General features: G+C 39.6%; 1 protein-coding gene across 1 annotated transcript; it reads right to left on the bottom strand.

The window, feature by feature from the left end:
* Nucleotides 1-1482: 1482 nt before the first annotated feature.
* On the bottom strand, nucleotides 1483-3799 carry LOC117457773 (serine/threonine-protein kinase pim-2-like). The gene is made up of 8 exons (XM_034098001.1): nucleotides 3668-3799; nucleotides 3082-3486; nucleotides 2761-2855; nucleotides 2636-2683; nucleotides 2292-2513; nucleotides 2021-2198; nucleotides 1756-1929; nucleotides 1483-1616 (listed from the first exon to the last, which is right to left on the bottom strand). The coding sequence occupies exons 1-8, from the start codon at nucleotides 3711-3713 to the stop codon at nucleotides 1525-1527; spliced, it is 1260 nt and encodes a 419-aa protein (XP_033953892.1). The 5' UTR covers nucleotides 3714-3799; the 3' UTR covers nucleotides 1483-1524.
* Between the last annotated feature and the right edge of the window lie 18673 nt (nucleotides 3800-22472).

Here is a 22472-nt window from a genome sequence, read left to right as displayed (position 1 = left end):
ACTGTGCTTGAAAACTGGATCACATCATCATGTGAGGTTGACTTTGTGACCTGGAGATCATTTCAGCTGCAACATTAGCTTGTTGATAAACTTGGGATATGAGATATTTGTGTAGCCATTCGTGGTGAAGGCATCTGTGCTATTGTATGCATTATTTTTGACCCAACATTTCTACAGGCATGGCAGAATATGGCACTATTTTCACATATTCTAGCCCTTGTCTATTTGTATACCACGAGCTGCAAAATGACCACCTAACCCCACTGTACAGGCGGGTACTTGTTTAGATTTACCTGAGCAGGCTCTGTTTTGCCGTGGTATCCTGGCTGGCACCTGCTGGCCGCAGAGGGGTGGCTTAGTTTCGGGCAACGAAGAGTGCTGCTCCGGGGTTGAGGGCGGCGAGTCAGGCGGGAGTAAGCTAGTGTCCACAGCGGAGGGTAACGTGATGTCCCCATCTGACCCGTTGCTACGGTCTGCAGTAGATGCAGTGTTGCTGGCGTTTAGTGATGGTTGCTTTAACCATTTTCGTATAAATGATTATCCACAGATGTGTGTCACTGCTGTGTTAGCACTTTGGAAATGATGCACGCGCAGCGGAGCAGGTCACGCGCAGCTGACACAATTTGTTGTTAGTATTTTTCGCTCCGTTCTCTTTGTGGAATAGAGGGTGAATAACATTCAACTGCCCCGAAGATCCCGACGCGAAGCCTGAAGGGTAAACACCAGGTTTACTAATCTACCCGCACAATGTGTCTGGTGTCGGAATGTCTCGCTATGTTAGTACATTGTTAAAAAACAATTTCGGGTTAAAATGTGTTGTAACTGCGTTACTGAGCATTGTAACGGGTAATATATTACCCACATTTCATTAGTAATGCGTTACATTACTTCGTTACAGCAAAAAGTAATATATTACTGTAACTGCGTTACTTTTGTAACGCGTTACACCCAACACTGATGATAACTGCCCGAAGCATCCAAACCTAACAACTCCACTATTTTCTGTTAAAAAGCTAACTCATATCCGACTTATTCACACACTTCTCTTTTTGTTTTGTGTGCTCGAGTCAGTGCAGCTCTATTCTTAGTTCTCTGGACTGAGGGTAGACTGCTGCTGCAATGACTCATTAGTGCATCCCTTGTAACAAGTGGTTTCATAAGACAGGACGTCAGTTTGCATGCTATTTTTAGTATATATCTCCGCAACACAATATTTAAACCTGTTTTACAAAACGCCAACACAGTAACGTCTTCAATTTCTGCTAATAATCAAATTTCATTAAAAAAAAATTCTATAATACAAATGCTGTCCATATCTTTCACATCATACCTTTTAAGGTTTATGTTTTAAGATAAAATAATGATTAGTAATGAGATTTAGTTTGTTTATATATATTGGAAGCATTATTAAAGACACAATTCTGGATGAGACATTAAATTAAATATATATTGATTTTTAATATATATTTAATATATGTGGAGGCCCATTTCATTTCCGTGACAAGTGCAAAGGGTGGTGGAGGATTATTTGAACCACGGGTGCGCCAGAATCTGCTTAAGGTTGGCACGCTCCTTCGGGTTCACTGCCAAGCACATTTTCATTAAATCCTGGCAGTCTGAGAGAAAAGAAGGAAGTTAATAAACAAGGTTAGGTTAGGGTGAAACATGCAATGATCTAATGACCATGTGAGGAAACAAATGTGAGCAGTATAAGAACCAAAACTCAGGTACTGTGTTGACCGGGCATCATCCTACCTTGGGACAGCTTCTGGTTGAGTTCGATTTTGTCACAAAGGTACTCGGAGGTGGTGAACTGTTTGTCCCCATCCAGAAGCTCAAACAGGACCGCGCCCAGTTGCCAGACTGTGGTGGGTCCTGCCTTGTATTTCCCCTTAATGAAGAGCTCTGGAGGAGCGTAGGCAGAGGTTCCTACAATACACAGACAAAGGGGAGGAGAAGATAAGTCATCATCCAGATCAACAGCTGAATTCAGGACGAGAGTAGAAGCCAGACGTCGTACCAGAGAATGAGCTGAAAGGCGTTTTCCTCACACGGCAGCCACAACCAAAATCTATGATCCTCACTCGGGGTTCATCGGATCGAGTCTCAATCAGAATGTTCTCTGTTTTGATGTCCCGATGAAAGACTCCGACAGAGAGCATTTGAATGGATGCCTCCACCAGCTGCTTCATGATGTTCTGGTTAAGAGATTCAGAGACACAGTAGGTTAGCACAGCTTGAAGAGAACACCGTAAACTGAGACAGTAATATGCACCGCTCAGCTTAAGTACCTTAGCCTGGTCCTCGCTCAGGGCACCACCGTTGTCATTAAGGTGGTTCCAAAGGTCCACAGAATAAACTGGTCTCTCCATGATGAGAAGAACCTCCTCATCAAAACTGTACCAGTCGAGTAAAGAGACGGCAGCGGATTTCCCCACTGACCCTGGTCCATCTCCAGCTCTCAACATGAGGAGCACCTCCTTGGGGATCATGTAAATCTTCCCATTTAGGATCTGAAATACACAACATTCAAGTCAGGAATCGTTCCCGTTGAAAACTGGTTTGAAGTAGTCTAATTACTTGGAATGAATGCTCCACTGCAAAGAACGTTCAACATTGACTTCAAACCACTCACCGTTGGTTGAGTCTCCACATCAGCTTTGGGGATGTGTTTAATTGCAACCTATGGGACAGAGTTACCAGTACTTTGGTTAGTGCAGGAAGGAATGACAGATGGGAAAATATGTATGGCAAACTTACTTGAAAATGATCCGTTCTCCTGTTCCCAGCATAAACAGAACCAAAGCCTCCTGCTCCAAGCAACCCAAGCTGCTCGTACTTGGCCTCAAAATTGGCTACACACACAAATACAAACATGGATTTATATCTTGATACATGACGATAATATATAACTTTAACCCATTGTGTAAACTGAAGTTGGGCGCTTTAGTAAAAGGCAGTTGTTGTTAACCTGGTGGTTGGTTTAATCTTTATCGAATGTTCCATAACATTGTTTAATGCGTACCAAAAAAGTTTAAAAACGCATCATATTTAGTGATGAGTTTACACCATCTAGCTTACCTCTGATGGTGTTGACGAATTGGGGCGTGCTCCCATTGTGTTGTTGGGAGGTTGAAGAGCTGCTGGGACTGGGGGAGACTTCAGAGCCGATCTCCCTTCTCCTTGTATCTGGAGTCTGTGATGCTGGCAGCTGCTCAGCACTGGCCCTCTCCAAACTCTTCTCCACTACCACCTTGGTGGGTTTACCAGAGTTAGAGTCAGTGTTTCTACCCTTCTGCCTTTTGTTGGGGATCACTACTCTACTGCTGGCCTTTCTCTTGGTCCCATGGACCTCAACAGGTTTGCTGGCACCACGCCTTTTTGTGGATGACTTTGAGGGTTTTTCGCTGACTTTTCTCTTTTTGGCTTTAACCCTATAGTCTTCCCCAAGGCAGTTTTTGGTTTTAGTCCTGTCACCATTGCTCTCTACAAAGATACAAACCTGGTTAACATCAACTTGTTTGTAGATAGTGGATAATTACACGTGTTTTCCCCCTACAACATCTGCATATGGCAACTACTGTAATGTTAAGGTGAACTGAGCAAAAGTGAACATTTATTCAAGTATAAAATATGCAGTGCATCAAAAAAGGTTTTATAAACTCACCAAAGTCACTCTCTGAGTCAAGAGTTTTTAACCTCTTAGGCCTCATTTTGTTACTGCAAACTTGCTTAAAACTAATATTCTGCTGTGGATACTGATAAGTTGTGTGTTTCTCTACTGATCTGGTGTGTGTGAGTGAAGGTAGAACTCTGGGTGTTCTGAGGCCATGTGTTGGCCGGGTTCCGTCATCACCACGACAATACATTCTACATTCTACTGAGAATTCTACTGTTTTTTCTGTCACTTTGGCAGAAGCAAATCAATATTAAAATGCAACATTGACTCATTTTTGGTGACCGTGTAATCAAACAATTGGGACACAGCAATCATCCGAGAAAGCTTAGTTTAATTACAGATGTTGAGCCTTAAACTGTAATGTTCTGTGTTTTTTTTTTTGTTTTTTTTAAATATATTTTATTGAGCATTAAAAGTACAACATATACAATTACAGAATAAGAAAGGGACAGAAACATAATGCTAGATGGCCCTCTTTTAACCTGGGTAGATCGTGGAGGCAGTATCTGCTGCAGACCTAACCTGCTCTGGACCATTATGTACAGAGCCGGCCTGCTCTAAGCAAAGGTCACGGAGGGGGAAATGTAAACCCAAATTCTATTTTCCAATCAGCCCAAATTTCCCAAAATTATTTGATTTTCTCTACATCTATTTAACCAATAATAAAATCAAAACGTTAATGAAACATACACACTCACAAACAGGCAAATATGCCTAATTTATACACTTCCATTTTCCAAAAATGTTTTGCCATTTAGTAAATATGCCATAATGGTAGATGTTTTGGAATAATAACCAACTCCTCTCACCACTGCAGAGCTACATTATCAAAACTCCAGCTGGCCTAAACCAGTGTGCGCCACCATCTGTATTTGCGCCTACCCTGTTCATGAAATAGGGCCTTCAGTCAGTGTAAAGAGATAGTGGCCAGATATGCACATATGGCACATTTGCTACTCTACTATAAAATATAAAAAGTGTTTTATAAATCTGGCATATTCTTACTATCTGACAACTTAACACAGTTGTTATCACAAGAAAGGCCAAAACAATATTGTTTGAAGAACTCAGTATTACTAAAAATGAAAGAGTAATTCAATCCATCTGGCATCCAGTTGGCTAAGCATAGAGAAATATATACATATGTTTTTAAAATAGATTTAAAAAAAAAAGAAGATACTTCTGGATTGTGTGTTTAGTAAACCACTCCCACTGTACTGTGTGCACTGTAACGTATGATGCAATGACGCCTCATTTGGGGTTCAGTCAGATTCCCTCAGATGAAGGCCATCTATCCTGTGAACTTGAAGTGTTGTTTTCTGCTTTTGCCCCCCCCCCCCTCGCAGGACTCTGGGAGGCGTCCAGAAGAGGTGTTGAACCCGGCTGAATACATGAGCTACCAGCGCGTCTGCAACATGGAACCCTACTCCGAGTCTCAGCCTGCTCCGGCCTGCCCTCCTTCCACCTTCCTGCCTCAGCACCCCTACGTGCAGCCACCACCCAACGAGCCCACGTACTCCAACACGAGCTTCACCGCCCCCGGCCCTCGAGCTCCATTCACGTTCCCCAAGGAGCAATCCGTGTGACGCGCCACGCCAAGCTTTGCTCTGCAAGAGGCAACATGATAGTGCCACAAAAGCTTCATGGAAAACAAAGCTCTGTTAACGGATTTGCATCCATTTCCACCCTTCTTCCGTTTGTTCCATAAGCTTATAACACGTCCCTCCCGCCCTCACCCCCCTTACCCCTAGCCATGATGGAAATGTGTGGCTCTGAACCTCTGTGTATTCTGCACTGCTTGTTCCACTGAGGCTGTCTTTAGGACCCCCCTCACCTTGTGATGTTAGCATAGCCTACACAAACTACCCTCTTCCTCCACCCCTCACCAGTGACCACTCATCCTGTTTGTTTGTTTGTTTGTTTCCGCCACCTCCCTATTTTTGCTCTTTTTTGCCAATTGCCTGAACCGTGGGTACAGGGTATGCAATTGTATCACTCAAGATTTTTTCTTGCTTTTGTTTTTTGATTTTTTTACATTCCCAACCGTGGTAGTGACCATTTTTAGCATTGTGCTTCTTTTGTTTGCTTTCTCTTTGTCTGTCAATCATATGCTTGCTTCGTTGAAAGTGATATACTGTAATGTATGTGTGATTGGGTGTGTTCTGGTGAACAAAAAAAAGAATGCTATTTGATTTGTAAAGCTAATAATCAATCTATAATGACATGGTCCACCCCTTTAATGATAGTTAGTGACAGGGTTGCTACGTGAAGATGTTAATTGGCAGTCTCTCAACTGAATCCGTCATTACTTTAATAATGGCTTACTGTAGCTGTAATTGAAATTGACTTGTTATTTTGGACAATTAGAAGGTACAGTTATCTTCATTCGCTACCAAAAAAACAAAGGGCTTGAGATCCAACAGTATCTACTTTCTTCTATTTCTCAATGTTTTATTATCCATCCTACCAGTTTATTATTATTATTATTATATATAATCTAATAGTAGTTGCCAAAGACATATAGATTAATTGCGTTCTTGTCCATCTGCTTTCATGCCAGTTTACATTTAAACTACCTTGTTTGATGGGAAATAGTTTAATATTGGCAATGTGCTACACTTTCCCAGTTTACATCATTGCTTGCCATATGCTGTATTTTCCATATCTGTATGTGAAATGTTGAGTTGCTCATGGTGGTTGATTTGAGGTCCATTGCATTGTGGGTCCTTGTGTTTGTCATCAACCAACAGGAGTTGTTCGTTATGCAGCTGCAATAGGTGAAGACAATCACATACTTGGGTTGTCCTGGAAAAAAGAAAGATACATAAGTTCTGAAAGGGAACTTTTTTTCAAGGACAGCCCACACATTTAACATATTTAAAATAGGTCTTGATTTGTGCTAATATAGCGTGAAGAGTTTCAAATCAGTCTAAAGAAAAGCTTGCTACTGTATTTTTTTATAGAATGCTTAGTTATATATACGATAGCACTCCATTTATTTTCTGAGTCCATTTTACACTGTGACTGTTCATTTGAACCATACATAAGCTATTGTGCTTGACGGGCCAATTTCAGGATACTGCCTCCTACACACACGGGCCCTTTAGACACAGCAAATTAAATAAACTGAAAGTTCACATTTTTTGCCATGTCATATGTATGTTTAGAAAAATAAATAAAGTAAAGAAAATACTTGTGTTTGTGCTCAATGTGTTGAAAAAAAAATCCCTGAGGTGTTTTTAGTGTTTACTCATATAGTGGTTAATGGGATAGAGTAACAATTGTGAGACTTTCTCCTGTGCTCACCTTGTTTTTTTTGCAATGGCTCGATTTGTGTGCCAGCATTTAGTTTAAGCAGCGGCCTCTTGTTCAAACCGCTGAAGGAGTTTGATATTGCTGTACCTGCTGTGTGAAAAAACACTGAAACACTACTTTGTCTTTTTGTGACACATTTATTATTCACAGGATCTTCCTTTTCATTTTAAGTATTATGATTATTATAGTTTTTGTATTATTATAATATGTGTAAATGCTACTAAATGGTGCAACATATGCTTGAAATTGCATTTACATGTACTTTATTTCACTGTCAAATCCTAGTTTGAATGTCCTGAACATAATTGCCATGTTTGTTTTCACCCTTGTTGTTTTGTGTTTTGTAAGACTGTAACATTTTAGTTTTTATTTTTTTAAACATATACATATATAGACCCACAGCACATTTATTTTGACATGTATTGTACATTTTTGGAAGATTAATACCTGAATAATTATTAGGGTTATTCGCTCTTCTTGTTGCTGAAATAATGAAAAGATGTGAAACAATTTAACCTGTTCTTTTTTATTTGAGTAATGTTTGATGTAAATATTAACAATGTTTCTGATGTGTGGAAAAAACAAACAAGTCATGCAGTTTAATATTAAACTTTACAAACTACCCATATTAGAGTTGTTGTAATTCTATTTAATCCAATTTCAATGTTTTTAAACTGCATTCATTACTCTCTTTTTAGGCCACTGGGGGGCAGCAGAACAAACACAGAATACATTCAAATGTCATCTAAAGAGTTCATTTGGCTAACATGTTAGTGAACTATGGGCATAGATATGTCTCATAATTATTTGTGTGAACATAAAAATAATTTCTGTGTAAATATGTGATTTGTAAATGTAAAACAACATCCACAAATGCATTTAAAAGATTTGCAAACTCACAAATACATTTGCAAGTGTAAAACGGATCTGCAAATACACTAAATATGTTCACAAATTAAAAAAAGATCTGTGAATATCTCTTTAACATTTACAACTTTCGATCAGGCATTTCTGAATCCATTTTGTATTTGTGGACCAAAAATGCGCTCGCGGATCTCAACTCTCTGTTCACGGATCTCAAATCTCTGTTCGCGGATCGTCTTTTTACACACACGGAATTTTGAGACATATTTTCCGCCGGTCTCGGCTAAAATCTACTCGTGTCACTCGGTTATTTTCGGAAACCACGTGATGGCCTGCTGATGACTACATTTCCGCATGATTTCAAAGTAAGAGCATGATGGTTTGTTTAATGCTCTGTTTTTGTATTATAATGAACAGCGGAATGTTAGATGCATTCTTCATCACCATCACCCTCATCATCATGTTATAGTGATACAGTTAGTTTGTGTTATTGGTTCAATACAGCATATCTCGAGCACTTTCGTTGATGTTGAAGTGCAGGCGATACGCCACTTTCGGGTCCCGGGGGGGAGCAGCTGGCAGCGAAGCAGCCCAGATAAAACTCTTTCTTCATTGTTTGTTGTGTATTCAGTCAAGCGGGTCAAAGTTACAAAGCACTTCACATCTTATTAATCGGCCTAATTTTACTTTACCAGTGCAGTAATAAAGTAATCTGTAGAAAAGCACCGTACTGTATTTAGGTCAGCCTTCATAGTAAGGCTACATTACATGTTATAATATTCATCGTGTCCTTTACCTGCAGAGTACAGGACTTACATATTGTACATATTATATCAATCCTATAATATTTGTTTCTAACATTTAAAGTGCTTAAAACAAATGTGGGATATTCATTTGATAAAAGTAATTGACAAAGAAATGAACGATTGTCATATTTTATTATGTAGGATACAGAACTGGACTGTAGTCAAGCAAACTTACTTAATAACACATTCCACATACTTGTTCTTTGCGTCAGTGTTTCAATGTTATATTTTATAACCATATACATTATTAAAACAATTAAAATACATGCCCTACCGTTGATTGTGCACACTTTTGCCTGAAATTAATCTCCCACTGCCAGGCCCACGCACAGTCAATATAAGTAATTATATTAATGCATAGGAATGTAGTGATACTTCTTTATTCTTCTTTTGTATACAATTATAACGGTACATAACAGCGGAAGAAAAGTATACATATTTTTAAAAACGGTTTTGTTTTTTGTGACAGAGATTACAGATCCCCTACATTGACTGGGAGGCCAGTGGTCATCTGCGTGAGGAACACTGGGAATAGTTGTTCCTGTCACCCGGAGTCCTCTGAGTGATCAACAGATGGAACACCTTAATGCTAATATTGACCCAATGTTACCATCAGATTCATTTGGAAAGGACATCTACTTGAACACATTACAGTTGGTTCTCTTTACGACTGGAAATTAAGAGCAATGGATCCATGGACTACCAGCAGACAAAGTATTCAGATACTTGACTGAAGTAAAAGTCTTGCCTTTATAGTCTTACTTAAGTAAAGGTATGTAAGTACTAGCCAAATGGACTTACATTTGAAGTACTCATTATGCTTTAAAAGGTTCTCTGTATGTGTTAACACTTTTGATGATATAGCTGCATTAATGTGTATGTGATGTGAAAAATAAAATAAAAATAAACATTGATTGATGTGTCATTTCACTAATTTAAATGTTTATGGTTAATATTGACAAAACTTTTGTAGTGCTTTGTATACTGTTGGCTAGTTTAATATACACCAATGCATTATATTCTCATAAGTGATTATCTACGTTTCTCAGAGAAACAGCCCTGTTTCCAGCATTGTGACTATGTATTTGCAAAGGATGATACAAGCAAAACAATCTAATCATAAAATGAAATAAAGTTGTTGCATAAATGAAGTGGAGTAAAAAGTAAGAATAATTCCAGTCCTGTATCCTACATAATAAAATATGACAATCATGAATGTCTTTTTTTTTATGAAATCAGTATCCCACATTTGTTTTAAACACTTGCAAATGATATATGCTAGAAACCAATGGATTGATATAATATTTACAATGTAAAGTCCTGTACTCTGCAGGTGCTGGTAAAGAGCAATACAATGACTAAACCTTTCCAACCAAAACAACTAGTTGGTAGGTAGGTACGTAGGTAGGTATAGGCAGACAGATAGATAGACAGACAGACAGACAGACAGATATAGATAGATAGATGGATATCATATATAGATAGATACTTCATTCATCCCAAATTGTGAAATGTGTGGAAACAAGTATAAACACAATAACATTAAATACAAATGAAAGCAATAGACAGGAATATATCAGTAGAAAGGACATGTAATGTAGCCTTACTATGAAGGCTGACCTAAATACGGTGCTTTTCTACAGATTACTTTATTACTGCACTGGTAAAGTAAAATTAGGGCGATTAATAAGATGTGAAGTGCTTTGTAACTTTGACCCGCTTGACTGAATACACAACAAACAATGAAGAAAGAGTTTTATCTGAGCTGCTTCGCTGCCAGCTGCTCCCCCCCGGGACCCGGAAGTGGCATATCGCCTGCACTTCAACATCAACGAAAGTGCTCGAGATATGCTGTATTGAACCAATAACACAAACTAACTGTATCACTATAACATGATGATGAGGGTGATGGTGATGAAGAATGCATCTAACGTTCCGCTGTTCATTATAATACAAAAACAGAGCATTAAACAAACCATCATGCTCTTACTTTGAAATCATGCGGAAATGTAGTCATCAGCAGGCCATCACGTGGTTTCCGAAAATAACCGAGTGACACGAGTAGATTTTAGCCGAGACCGGCGGAAAATATGTCTCAAAATTCCGTGTGTGTAAAAAGACGATCCGCGAACAGAGATTTGAGATCCGTGAACAGAGAGTTGAGATCCGCGAGCGCATTTTTGGTCCACAAATACAAAATGGATTCAGAAATGCCTGATCGAAAGTTGTAAATGTTAAAGAGATATTCACAGATCTTTTTTTAATTTGTGAACATATTTAGCGTATTTGCAGATCCGTTTTACACTTGCAAATGTATTTGTGAGTTTGCAAATCTTTTAAATGCATTTGTGGATGTTGTTTTACATTTACAAATCACATATTTACACACAAATTATTTTTATGTTCACACAAATAATTATGAGACATATCTATGCCCATAGTGAACAGATGAGTATTTACACCACAGATGTATATATATATATATATATATATATTTTTTTTTTTTCATTCATTTAATCGCTTATTTGGCAGGGACAATGCACAGTAATGAACACTTAAGACATTAAAATGTGTCAAGCGTAACAGTGCCAGATTTAGCTTTGAGCTAATTTCCATCCGCAGTCCCTCACATAAAACATTTAAGAAAATTACATGTTACAAACATAGCAAAAACAAAATACATGATATGCAAAAAGTGCAAAAGAGCAAGAGCAGCATACACAAGTATTTACCACATGGCAGTACAATATAGCAGCTACGACATATAAAGTGCAAGAGAAGATAAAAGTGCTATATAAAGTGCAAGAGGAGATACCCCTGTGTTAAAGTGCATTTAGCGGTGATTGCACGTCTGTTTTGTTTCTCAACCATTCTTTGAGTTGACCTTTAAAGCTATTGAGAGTGGGACAATCCAACCCAGTCTCACATCTAAACGTGTAATAACTACGTTGGTCCACAACTTGATTGTAAGATCCCTACGTTTTTTTTCACCATTAATTTCCAATGGCTGCCGTCTATGTCACGTGATCTTCAAATTTCTCTCCGCAGAAATAAAAAAACATGGCCGACCTTCGTTTTATTCTCGGTGGAAAATGCCTGTTTTAAGGTTAGTTTGGCGATTAAAATGCGTTTTTATGTCATTTGATGCGAGAAATATGAGTTGTTCTTTCAGATTATGTGTGCAGTGGATGTACTTGATCTTTAGTTTGCTAGTTATTACGAAGAATACTTCAGGAAATTGTGTCCATTCAACGTTTTCATTGTTACCAAAGTGGTTGCTAGGGACGCTGCTATCGATATTATTTCTGTTGTGTAACTGTTTAATGGTGTTATCTTTATTGCTACCCCCTTCTCCGTCAATTTATAGTGTTGGCCCACAGCGCAAACTTATTAGTTTAACAAAATCCGCATCTAAAATTGTGGCATAGATACGTTATTTTCCCCTGTGCAATTCTCCAACCCAGTCTCACATCTCACATCACATCGTCATAAACAATACCGGAAACAGACGTAGGCAAGATCCTCAGCTCGGTGATTGGATGGTTTAGCCGCAATGCACGTTGGGAAATGGTGTTTATGCGATGTGAAATCCGAAAACATTTTTAAAAAATAAAATACTTTATTCCGAGTGTTCTTGTTTTTCTCTTTGAAAGTCATCACATAATGGCATTGTAATACACGGTCCGGCTGCATTAAATATTACATATCTGCCTGATGAGAAAACTTCTAGACAAACAGGAAGAACTGCCGCCAAAACTTAAAACGTGACGTGGATCATAAATATATCAGCAATTAAACAACATCTTACATTTATTTTCACACAATACGTCTCCTTGCAGTATCAACACTAATTCGGCTGACTTTTATATTTGATCCAATTGGTAGATTGCTGTGGGAAAAGACGCAAACCTCTGCGGGAGACAGGCGTAGAGTGGGTAATACATCTCTAGAGCAGAGTCCTGCACGGGTCTGATTTTCAAGACCCGCTCTCGCCCCGCACCCGCGACGTGCAATACCGAACCCGCCCCGCTACCCGCACATATTGCCAATTAGTTCCGCAACCCGACCCGTCGGCACAAGATCCGCAACCCGACCCGAACCCGCATAGCCTATATATGAGCAGTGAAAACGTGCAATTATTAACACAAGCAGTTGCATATTTGTCTCAAAAAGCGTGGGATGTTGGTTATTTCCTCCATCTACGATGACACCAAAAGCCTCCCAGATGTTGCATTTCGCTCTTGAGGAAGTGTTATTGAAAATGCTGTATTCTCCGCTAGAGAGCTTCACCTCAGCAATTTCGAATGTGGCGCGCACAGCAGCAGATTGATGCACTGCAGAGGTTATGATTATGCGCGGTCCCGCGGGGGAGAGGTCTGAGGATTTAAACATTAAACTAAATTATTATTATTTTAATATATTTATTATGCAATACCTGCGACCCGACCCTGCATTGCAATGCAGGAAGATTGTGTTGCTTTTTAATGACTGTTTTAAAATGCCTTTTTCTTAATGTATTTCATTTTTGTAAAGCACTTTTGAATGTGTTATATTTTATGAAAACATTTAAATATTAAGAGTACATACAAATAGATAAATATTAAGCCTGACAAAGTCTAAATTGCATGGTTTGTTTTGGTCCACTCCAAGTAGGGAATGAGTCCTTACCCCAAGTGAAGGAGTTCAAGTATCTCGGGGTCTTGTTCTCGAGTGAGGGAACAATGGAGCGTGAGATGGGCCGGAGAATCGGAGCAGCGGGAGCGGTACTGCAGTCGCTTTACCGCACCGCTGTGACGAAAAGGGAGCTGAGCCGGAAGGCAAAGCTCTCTGTCTACCGGGCCATTTTCGTTCCTACCCTCACCTATGGTCATGAAGGATGGGTCATGACCGAAAGAACGAGATCGCGGATACAAGCGTCCGAGATGGGTTTTCTCCGCAGGGTGGCTGGTGTCTCCCTTAGGGATAAGGTGAGAAGTTCGGTCATCAGGGAGGGACTCGGAGTTGAGCCGCTCCTCCTTCGCATCGAAAGGAGCCAGTTGAGGTGGTTCGGGCACCTAGTTAGGATGCCACCTGGGCGCCTCCCTAGGGAGGTGTTCCAGGCACGTCCAGCTGGGAAGAGACCAAGGGGTAGACCTAGGACCAGGTGGAGGGATTATATGTCTTTGCTGGCCTGGGAGTGCTTTGGGATCCCCCAGTCAGAGCTGGTTGATGTCGCCAGGGAAAAGGAAGTTTGGGGCTCTCTGCTGGAACTGCTACCCCCACGACCCTACCACGGATAAGCGGGAGAAGATGGATGGATGGATGGATGGATGGATGGATGGATGGATGGATGGTTTTGGAACTTGACAATCAACTTTCCTGCAATGTTAACTATGTTGAAGCACTTATTTTAACTGATATTATGCACATTAATTATAATCTTATGTATGTAGATAGTATAAGAAATGTGTAGAATACGACAGTGTAATGGTGGAAGTATACACACATATTGATAGATGTCTTGTAATGCACTGTTGAGGAACCTGTGACCCAAGTTTTTAATTCATTGCATAACTACACTGTTGTGTATATGATATGTCAATAAACCTTAGAAAATCTTGAAATCTTGAAAGGGATGTGCAAAATAGCAATTATATACAGTATTTAATTAACTATTAGAGAATAACGTAATGAATATGCTTTAAACGGATCTGCAGATAAATGTTTAGTCTTCTCAAGCACCAACTATCAAATATCTCTCCTGATTGTTGGCACTTGACAATCACCTTCACTGAATTTTACTCAGGTGTAACTAAAGTCTGATTTAAGGGTTGTTTATATTTCACATCATTAATCCGTAAAGTAACTAAAATAAATGTAGTGGCGTTTTAAACACCTGAACTTTGAAACAACATCCATAACATTCATCTGGCTGCTACTTAGAAATTATTTATCTAATATATCATATTTCTATCACTTGTATATAGACTCTTATTGCACTATTTCACTATTTTTTCTGTGTATCTGTTTTATTGCGTAGCACTGTTGGAGGAGCCTGTGACCTAAGAGGGGGGGGGGGGGGGTAGGACACGTTTGATTCCTGTTTTGAATAGTGTGCCGTCGATGGGTTTCATTCCATTTCAAAGTCCTTTTTGACGCTCTGTGTAAACTTCGCGCACTGCCACTCCAACATCCAATCACAGAGGTAGAGGACTGATCACGGGGTTTGTCAAGCTAAGCACATTGTGTAGTCCCAAACGATAGCTGAGGATTCTGGGTAGTGGAGTGTCTTCGGCCATCCTAAAACTCTGAAAAAATATTTGTTTCTCCGAATCGAAGGGGGAAAATACAAAAGCATTGCACACAATTCAAACCAATCAATGTTGTGTAATTAACAAGGATAATCTGGTGTTTTTGAGTCGATGAGTAGTGCAGATATCACTGTAAAATCAATCGACAGTAAGGAGAATACTTACTTCCGGGTGTACAATTCTCCGTTATCCAATTGACGCTCGTAATACAATAAAGGGGACATGATCATTATCTTTTAAATAACGTTAACTAAAGGGAACAATCTATTTGACACAGCTGAAACTCTGACCTTCCTTAAAAACTAACTAATTTAATAAAAATCACAGTTGCATTACACACAATGCACTGTTTTTTGAGAACACAAATTTGTAACTAATGTAATTTTTACATTCTGAAGAAAAATTAAAATTATTATGAATACAAATAAAATAAAGAAGCCTCCCGTGAGTTACTACAAGCTATAAAGTAGATTTAAAAAACGTTTTATAGAATAAAAGCTCACTGCGGGACGTTGTCGAAATGCGTGTGTGCACCATGACAAAGGAGCCTCATTCACTTTATATTGGTGTTGTTTGCGGTGCCGACACGTAAATGTAACAAAGTTCGTGACTCCACCACGCATTGTGGTGTTAAGGAGTCGTGGTGGAGTCACGCATTCTGGTGAGATCAGGTTGCAATTCTATATGCCAAATGTTCTTGTTTCTGCCGCTGCGTAGCATGTTGTAACAACGTGGAATTAGCAGAATAGGCTATTGTATTGTTTAACTCACACCTGTTGTTCTCGATGTAATTTAGCTGATAAAAGGAGACTAATAAAAGCCTCACGCGTGCGTTTCACTGTCAAGGGGTGCGATATAGCGTGTATGTAATTACATTACTGACTTGAGCCCCACCACTGTATGGGTTAGCCCTACCATAGATAACCCAACAAAAATACTCCGGCGCCGCCACTGGTAGTGGCATGAAGGGATTGATGGAGGTCGGTGTGAAGAGGAGGGATTTAAGTTTGACGTGGACCCTGGATTTAGAGGAATGGGATATAGAAGGGGCGGAGGGGGGCTGCGTCGAGTCACCTGCTATGACAGCTGACAGGAGTGGAGAGAGCAGATTTAAAGGTTAGACGATGCGCTTGTGGGAACAGAGACGAACTGATGGGGAGTGAACGACCCCTATCACTGATGAGGGGTGAGCGTAGATAGATGGAAATAAGTAAATAACAGGATATAAAGACGGTCTTCCTTATTGAACTTGCGCTGAGCTTCATTAGTTGGACTGGTTGGCTAGATATCTGGCTGACATACATAATAAAACATTTTAAGATAATTTTCATCCAACACGAATGTACCTAGCAATGTTATTCTTTCAGTTCTGTCTATTTAGATATTTAGATATCATATCATAATGCGTTATTAACGCGTTATTAACTTGACAGCCCTACTTATAACATGTCCCGCCCCTTAGCCTGTTAAGCCCAAGCCTGTTTTTCAGGTATCAGGCTCGAAAATGACATTCCCAGAACAAATGACTATTATCTTCACTTCTAAAAGGGGTCAATTAATAATCTTTTTCTCAAAGCAATGATAAACCTGTGGAGTAGATGTAGAAAAGTCAGAATCAATATAGATGTTTTTATTTAAAAAAAAAAATGTTTTTTAATTTAGATTGAATATAGTAAAACAATGTAAATTATAGTTTCCGTCCAAAAAAGATACTTATAATGAAAACCTCCGTTGAATGATGGGATAGTAGACTAAAAGCTTTAGGAAACGTACCCTGTATCAATATTGATGCAGTTAGAAAAAAAAACCCACCTTTGGGGTCATTTGGGTGTATTTGCCATATCTCTGGAACCCATCGGTCGATTTTTATGATTGACACACCACTTTTGAACTGTTAGAGCCAATATAATCGAGAAGGAGTTTCCTAAATCCATCTAAACATTACCAATGGTGAATGGGAGTGATGCGCAGCCAGCATGCCCAAAACCGGAAGCTCTCACACTCTCGTAGCTCTCATAGCAGCTATATATGAAAACTACTCTTATTGCTATAAATGTTATGATGGATTATCAGTAATAATTTCAAAGTGACACAGAGACAATTGGATTAACCTTCACAGCGTTTGTATGCGTTTATTGCCATTGAACACAACTCTTTCGCTTAGTGCTAATTCAGACGCTTGGCGTTAGAGTTGTGTTTTGTTTCGGTAAAAATGGTTCATATCGTCAGTTAGCTGAGTTTCTTCCCTGAAAAAAAGCCTGTAGGGGCTATGGGGCTTAACCTTAGCCTACCACGTACAATGTGGAGAACTAGCCAATAAATGTCACTGTGTCACGGAACAATAAATGGGACTACATTCAAGGTGTTACAGGCAAGGGGGTTGGGAAGGGGGGTAGTGGGAGTTTTTAAGCCATTGCAGACCATTACATGCATACAAACCTATAAACACACATGCAAAAGCAATAAAGGCCCCTTTAAGCTTTGTTTGCCATGACATGCAATAATATAAAGATCTCTGCAAGAGCTATACACAGAGCCAACTAATCTAAAAATGAAATATCTAAGAATTAAAGGTGGGGTAGGTAATTTTTGGAGAAACCAGCTGGAGTGCGCTAGAATTTGAAAATACACAGCCGGAACAAATCTGCACTTCCTTACAAACCCCTCCTTCAACACACACGAACGCGCACATGACCAATGAGGGCACGAGATAAGTTTGTGCACAGATGGAAGGCTGAACAGGCAGGTAGGCCATCCAGTTACTTTAGCCGCCCGGCTCAGATGATTGGTCGTGCTTTTTACAGTACCACGGCTTCCACAGATGACGTTTTTATGGATTTTTTGTCAAAGCAATTAAGATATTCATTGCTATCGTGATGTTAAGAGCATTCCATGGAATATAACAAAAAAGTGTATCTCGAGCCGGTTTCTCAAACTTACTTAGCCCACCTTTAACAATAACATGACCCATGACATTAAACACCACCTCTCTCCTACTTTAATTCAGAATTGCTGTTCGGTCTGTAATGGCTGTAAGAACTAGAGAATATTTCCGATTTGTATACTAGCAGCATAAAAAATCTCCTTACCTCATTACTAAAGGATGTGTTAGTGAGTGAGTGCTTTCTCCGGAGAGATGCAAGAATCGCTTGAGAACTCATCCAGAAAAGCCCAGTTGATTGGATTGGGTGAAGTCTCCTGGAACAAATCCTCAGTGTCACATTTATGTAACGCGCTCTTCTGCTCCTCTTTTTCTCATCTCTAATTTGCTTTGTCTTCATGATATCTGTGTTACAGACATTTGGGTAACACAGACTGCAGTGATACTAATTACAGTATGACATTAGAACAAAGCAAGTTTTGTGAGTACAATAGTTTGCAATCTGATAAAACAACACCACAAACTAAAGCTTTGGAAATAACTGTAGGGCGGATTCAACAACTCTATTCATAGATATGTAAAGACTCTAGTAATACCAATCCTCGAAGATTAGTAATGCTAAAACTCAATCATCTGTGTGGTGTCTGGTAAACTTTTCAAACCTATGAATGCTCGTGAATCCCAGACTCCTCCCACTCCCCAACTAGTCTCAATACTACTCCCGGTTGCCGTTACTGATACAGTTGCTCACGTCTCAGGACAAGTTGGGGCACACTGTTACTTTGACAAACAAACAGGGAAGAGTGAGAAGCATACACACATTCACACATCCTGAGCTTCGGCTGTTGAATTAAACATAACAATAACAAGACTCTTTAAAATTCTCTTATATTATTTGTATACATTGCAATTATCTTGTATATGAGCATTTTTGCAGCCGACTGTTTCACTGATTCATGTTAGCCATTTCTGAGCTGCCACTTATGATGCCACTACGATCAGCGGTGCTCTATGATTCAGCATAGGACTAGCATACAATTGAGACACCTATTTTACATGTTTGTTTTCCTATCAAGATGTGGCTTTGTTATGCTAGTATCAGCTAATGTAGCTTCGAGCTGCTAGCCTGAAGCAGGGATGAGGAGTGAGCTACAGGTCTGGTGAGCTTATTTCTTTCTTACACACACTCAAGTCACGTGGTGTCTCCTAAGGCAATTCATCAGACTCGTACCGCGCTCTCTGAGGCCACAAAAAGCTTTATTCAGTTTTTGCACATTTGCCAACACAACAAGACATAGGCCTACTTTCCTTTAAAATGGTCAAACTTTTCTTTTAAGGTTAGATCAGGTTAAGGCAACAGTGTGGGTATCAAGATTCCTCTTAGTAATATGAATAAAATCATGTAAGATTTCAGTGTAAACACTTTGAGACAGCCACAAGGTGGCCATGAACAGCCACTGTAGCCTACCTATATGAGAACCTCAAAATATGGATTTTAAGGGGCCCTATTAAGCTTTTTGGGGTTCTCCCTTTCCTGTAGTGTGTTATATAGGTTTTGTGAATGTAAATGGTCTGCAAAGGCTAAAATCCCAAAGTTTATTTCCCAAACACTCCCCCTGCCTGAATCGTCTCCATTGGACTCCTTTGTTTACTTCCTTAACATAGTGACATCACTCTGTAACACTTGCGCTTCTATTCTTTTCAACATTAAAGCATGTACACATGTCACAGTAGAGACACAAAATTACATTTATGAACCTGAAATGAGCACAATTAGGTTCCCAATAACTAATATATCTGCTGGCTGCTTTGGCATAGTCGTAATCCCCCCCCAAAAAAAAAATACAGGATATTGAAGACCAATTGTGTGTGATATAGAACACGATTCTGCTTTTTTGTCAACCTCCTGTCTCTCGGCTTGCTAACAAGCTCCCTGGTTATCACACAAGGTGGCATAGCGATGAGCGAAGCTAAGCCCTGCAATGCTGTATGGGATTTATCAGCACACCTGCAACATGTCTGTGACCAATTACACTGCCAGGCTCCAGTCACAGAGTGTGTGTACAGGCTTTAAAGAGCTCTCTGTCACACACGGTAGTGACCAGGAACATATTAAAGATACCTGAAATGATTTCCCAACTGCTGTTATACATTGGAGATATCGGAGGGGGGAAAAGCATCAATTGTGACAAGTGTTTAGCGGATGCCATAAACAATTCCATCTCATTACATTCTCCAATAAGTTAGACGAGGCAATTTCCTTTGAACACTTGACCCCTCAGACAGGCATATTAAATATTAAATGCATCTGTTATGCTCTCTGTGTGTGTGTGTGTGTGTGTGTGTGTGTGTGTTGTGTGTGTGTGTGTGTGTGTGTGTGTGTGTGTGTGTGTGTGTGTGTGTGTGTGTGTGTGTGTGTGTGTGTGTGTGTGTGTGGTGTGTGTGTGTGTGTGTGGTGTGTGGTGTGTGTGTGTGTGTGTGTGTGTGTGTGGACCGTTACATGCATCCTACTGTCAATGTGTTTCTGCTTTTACTAAAAACCTTAGCAGTCAGAATCGATTGCAGCTGGTCTCTGGATGCGGCAAACAGGGACAGGCGGTGGAAGCTGCAGCCCCAGATGGGCATTATGCTCATTTTTTCTCATCAGCCCTCTGCCATATTTTAATAACCGTGTTAAGCTCATTGGGATGCATAGAAGAGAAAAGGGAAACAGAGATGAAATTGACTGATTTGCTGCCTTGCACAAATGGAAACAAATTCCATGTGACACTCCTCGCAGAGGAAGATGGGCCGTTTCCTCACAGTGGCCAAGACCAATAAGCATTATCCCCCTGCTATACATCATGCCCATCTCTATAGAAAATCCCTTTTCCTTTTTCTAATCACTTACTGTGGGGAGAGCAGCACTGGTCTGCAGACTTTGGCTGAAGTAATATTGTCGCTGTGACTCAAGTTTTGCAAACAGATTCATATTATTGGAAGTGGTCCTCTTTTCTGGCAATTGATATATATGACAAGCCAAATCGGGAATAGGATATATAACATTTGTTGGCCCGGAGGGAGGAAGCTCAGGAGCAGAATATTCAGTTTATTTTTCACGTCAGTGCAGCAAGGATTCATCTTGGTGAAATGAAAATTACTCCAGAGGTTCACACAAAATCATTTTGCCTGTGGAAGAAAACACAATGAGGCTCAATGCTGAAGAATTTTGGAAAATATCTGCTTTTCATCCGCCACAGACAGTAATGGGATTTGATTATCTCCTCTGGTCACTGACATTAGCAATCGCTTAGAGGTATCATGTCAGTCTGTCAATCATTTCAGTTTTTCTTATTTTCCTCTACCAATATATGGAGAGCATGTGTATCAACATGTAGTCCAAATTGTGTTGCAATTAGCTCATGATGTGTGCTTGTTTTTGATTGGAAGAATTAGCCTATATAGCTATGCCACGTGTGCTTTATCTTTGTCTTGTATGGTGGCCGAGCAGGGCAAACGCATCACAACAGCCAAAAACCACTTAAATTAGGAGAAATGCACTGAAGTTTCAAAAACAGTGCAAAGATAAAAACAAAAATATGCCAAAACACATGCAAATAAATATACTTCCCAACTTGACAACGCATGGGCAGCATTTAGAAACATTCACCAACCTGTCCAAAAGAGGCGCAGCGTTTTCTTAAAGCGCTTCATCAACAAATGCTGCAGATCCAATGACTGCAAATTAAAAAAAGTCGCCTGAAGCCCAAAACACAACAGGATCGAGGACACTTCAAAGTGATGCACACAGCTGGGACCGTGTTGACGTTCGGGGATTACAACATTTGCCCATTCACTGTCCCTGGAAACTGTGTACGTTTATTGGCTTATTTTAAGAATATAATTGCATGATTCCTTCCGATATGATAGCAGATCTGCTGTAAGCTAGCTAGCTGACGTAGCTAATGAAGACATTTCATTCCAGCATACCAGCTGCTGCCATCAGGTCGCAGACTAAAGGTCCCAATGGACAGGAAGAACTGAAATAAATAATTTATTACATCGGCTGGGACCATCCTCACCTTTAAATAAGTCTCCCCTCCAACACACACACATGCATTATTATCATTTATTGACAGAAGACATCCTGAAATAAAGGTTGCTGTTGTTCTTTTGACTTCTATCTTCATTGTATGGCCTGGAGGACAACATAAGTAAAAATCGGTTCATCTTACCCCACTCTCCCATATTGACGAAACACTTTGAATTATGTCAATATAATAATATATAGTCGTTTTTAACCAATTAAAACCATTACATCATAATCAATACCAATACTAATGCTTTTGTTATTAACAGCAGCTAATGTTGTATCATGTGTAGCATTTCATGAGATGATTGCATTATTAATAGGCTACTTCTTACTATAATTGCATTATCTCTGAATGATTTTCCAAATATAAAGCAATTATTTTTCTCCTATTTGCTGTTAATTACTTAATCACATGCTTGTTAAAACCATAGGTTAAAACACAAGACAGCTTTTTATGGTAAATAACAAATGCTAATTGTGTGGCTTCTCTGCACGCAAAGGCAGCAGAGAAGCAAAGTAAATAAATGAGTATTCATGTGCCCTGAATGTGATTTAATACAAGACA

Source organism: Pseudochaenichthys georgianus, chromosome 13 (assembly GCF_902827115.2).
Source record: "Pseudochaenichthys georgianus chromosome 13, fPseGeo1.2, whole genome shotgun sequence".
NCBI classification, from domain to species: Eukaryota; Metazoa; Chordata; class Actinopteri; order Perciformes; family Channichthyidae; genus Pseudochaenichthys; species Pseudochaenichthys georgianus.
This window is presented reverse-complemented; position numbering and strand designations above follow the sequence as displayed.

What these genes read in the sequence shown, in the direction of transcription:
- LOC117457773 (XM_034098001.1), bottom strand. Translation starts at nt 3,713, where the DNA reads ATGAGGCCTAAGAGGTTAAAAACTCTTGACTCAGAGAGTGACTTTG. An exon ending in ATTCGTCAACACCATCAGAG is followed by an intron (nt 2,856 to 3,081) that starts GTAAGCTAGATG and finishes TTGTGTGTGTAG; the next exon opens with CCAATTTTGAGGCCAAGTAC. An exon ending in GCCTTTCAGCTCATTCTCTG is followed by an intron (nt 1,930 to 2,020) that starts GTACGACGTCTG and finishes TGTGTATTGTAG; the next exon opens with GAACCTCTGCCTACGCTCCT.